The following is a 2,979-nucleotide window of genomic DNA, read 5'->3' as shown; positions in this document are numbered from 1 at the left end:
TTTGTTTTCTATATAATGTGGCGGTCATATTCTTTATGGTAGGATAAAGGGCTGCAACAATATGGACAGGAGTTGGATGTCTATTAAGAACTACCTAGACCCCAAGTATTTAGATGGAGTTGATGAATTTATTAAGTTTGCTTTTCTAGGCAAGGATCCTAATTGTAAACTGCCATGTCCTTGCAAAGTATGCAATAATTTTGAGGATCAAACTAAGGAAGTCATGGCCAATCACTTGTGTCGAGGAATTGTTGATAGTTATACTAGGTGGATATATCATGGCGAAGGGTTTGAATCTGATGATGAGGATGATGACATAGAAATAAATGACAACGATAGTGACTTTGACAGTATGGAGGAGCTGTTAAATGATGTAGGAGTTGCTAACTTTGGTGAGAGTTGGAGACATTCACCGGAACTTGATACGGGTGCTTGTACCGAGAAAGAAGGAGAAGCAAGTAGGTTTCTCAGATTATTATCGGAGGCTGAAAAATCTCTATACCCAGGCTGTGAAAAGTATTCAAAACTCTCGTTTATTGTCCATATCCTCCACTTGAAAACAATGAATCGGTGGACTTGTAAATCTACTGATATGTTGCTGAAGTTCTTGCATCAAGTATTTCCTACAGCTTTGATTCCCAGTTCATATTACGAGGCAAAAAATTTCATCCGTGAGTTGGGGCTGAAGTGTGAAAAGATCCACGCCTGTGAAAATGATTGCGCACTCTTTTGGAATGAAAATAAAGGCCTTGATCATTGTCCAAATGAAAAATGTAAAGCACCGCGGTATAAATCTCCAAATTCCAAAATACCTAGAAAGGTGTTGCGTTATTTTCCATTAAAACCAAGGCTGCAAAGACTGTTTGTGAACAAAGAGATTGCTCGGGATATGAGGTGGCATAAGGAGAGACGTGTAGATAATGAGAACATGATGCGACACCCTGCTGATTCATTAGCTTGGAAGGATTTTGATAGAAATCACAAGTCCTTCGCTGAAGATCCTAGAAATGTGAGGCTAGGACTTGCTAGTGATGGCTTTAATCCCTTTGGAACCATGAGCAATTCATACAGTATATGGCCTGTTATCCTTGTTCCTTACAATCTACCTCCTTGGAAATGCTTAAAAGATCCATTTTTTTTCCTATCAATGATTATTCCTGGTCCCAAAGCACCTGGAAATGACATTGACATATTCTTTAGACCACTAGTTGATGAGTTAAAAGAGTTATTTGCCACTGGTGTGGAGACATATGATGCCTTCAGGGAGGAGAAGTTCATGTTACGTGCAGCACTTTTGTGGACAATAAACGATTTTCCAGCATATGGCTATTTGTCGGGATGGAGTACAAAAGGGTACAAGGCATGTCCTGTGTGCTTAGATGAGACGACTAGTCTATATCTTAATAATGGTCACAAATGTTGTTACATGGGCCATCGCCGTTTTCTACCTATTGATCATAAATGGCGTCGAGAAAAAAAGCAATTTAATGGAGAAAGAGAACATAGACAGCCTCCTAGGACCCAATCAGGTGAGGAAGTCCTCCAACAACTTCTTCGTATTGAGCAAGTTGAGTTTGGCAAGGCACCTGATTTGCTGCGACAGAAGAAAAGAAAACGCGTGCAGAACAGTTCAAATTGGAAGAAGATGAGCATATTCTTTGAACTTCCATATTGGAGTACCAATAAAATTAGACATAATTTGGATATTATGCACATTGTCAAGAATGTATGTGAATCTTTGGTAGGTACATTAATGAATATCCCTTCGAGAACTAAGGACACATGGCAGGCTAGGGAGGATTTAAAAGAAATGGGATTAAGGGAAGAGTTGCATCTACAACCGGGAGGTGGCGCATCTAAAGTTATGCCACCTGCATGTTACACTTTATCACGCCTAGAGAAAAAGAATTTCTGCCAGTTTTTGAGCACTATCAAGTTCCCGGATGGCTTTGCTTCAAACATTCCTCGGTGTGTGAAGACCAAGGAGTGTCAACTTTTAGGAATGAAGAGTCATGACTACTATGTGTTCATACAACGAATTCTTCCAGTAGCAACTAGAGGAATGCTGTCAAAAGATGTATCTCAGATTTTAGTAGAGATCAGCAATTTTTTTCGAAAAATTTGTTCTCGAACTCTCTATCTAGATGAGCTGGAAATGCAGGAAAAAAATATTATTTTAATACTATGCAAACTTGAGAAAATTTTTCCTCCAAATTTCTTTGATGTAATGGTCCATTTAATGGTCCATTTACCCACTAAATCCAAGATTGCTGGACCAGCTCAATACCGGTGGATGTTTCCATTTGAGAGGTACATGCCTCTTATTTTTAATAATGCCTATTTGATTTACCTCCAATTTTCTTATTTTCTAACAACTCGGGCTGAATTTTTTTTGGATAGAAAAATGGGTCAATACAAAGGCTATGTGAATAATAGGGCACGACCTGAAGGCTGTATAGCTGAGCGCTACTTGGATGATGAATGTCTTACATTCATTTCCAGGTATTTGCATGATGTTCCGACCAGGTTTAATCAAACGGAACGAAATATGGAGAAACACGAAGCTGCTGGAAAATTATCTATATTTTCTAGCTTGGCTCGGCCCTTTGGGGCAGCACTGATTGGTTATCTAAGTGAGGTTGAATTGCAAAGAATACACCTGTTCATCTTGAAAAATTGTGAAGAAGTAGATGATTACATGAGGTAATAATATACTTTAATGATAAATCTATGTCGTGTTCTATAATATGTTCTTCATTGCTTGTAATTAAAGTCATTTGATAGAATATGTAACTACTTCTACTACTACAAATTTAGGGAGCATAGACAAATTCTTGAAAAGCAAAATTTATCGAGCGTACAGCAAAGGCTAGACTCGGAGTTTCCAAAGTGGTTTGAAGAACGTGTAAGTATTGGAAGAGATGTTAAAAACTTGTCAATTTCCTTTACTTTTTATTTTAGTAAACTATTAAAGAATCT

At 38.0% G+C, this 2,979-nt stretch overlaps 1 protein-coding gene across 1 annotated transcript; it reads left to right on the top strand.

The window, feature by feature from the left end:
• The first annotated feature begins 61 nt into the window (after window positions 1–61).
• Window positions 62–2,707, top strand: LOC113758546. Its single transcript, XM_027301354.1, has one exon. The coding sequence runs from the start codon at window positions 62–64 to the stop codon at window positions 2,705–2,707; it is 2,646 nt and encodes an 881-aa protein (XP_027157155.1).
• The last annotated feature ends 272 nt before the right edge of the window (window positions 2,708–2,979 follow it).

The sequence above is a fragment of the Coffea eugenioides genome, unplaced genomic scaffold (genome assembly GCF_003713205.1).
Source record: "Coffea eugenioides isolate CCC68of unplaced genomic scaffold, Ceug_1.0 ScVebR1_564;HRSCAF=1262, whole genome shotgun sequence".
Lineage (NCBI taxonomy): Eukaryota > Viridiplantae > Streptophyta > Magnoliopsida > Gentianales > Rubiaceae > Coffea > Coffea eugenioides.
This window is presented reverse-complemented; position numbering and strand designations above follow the sequence as displayed.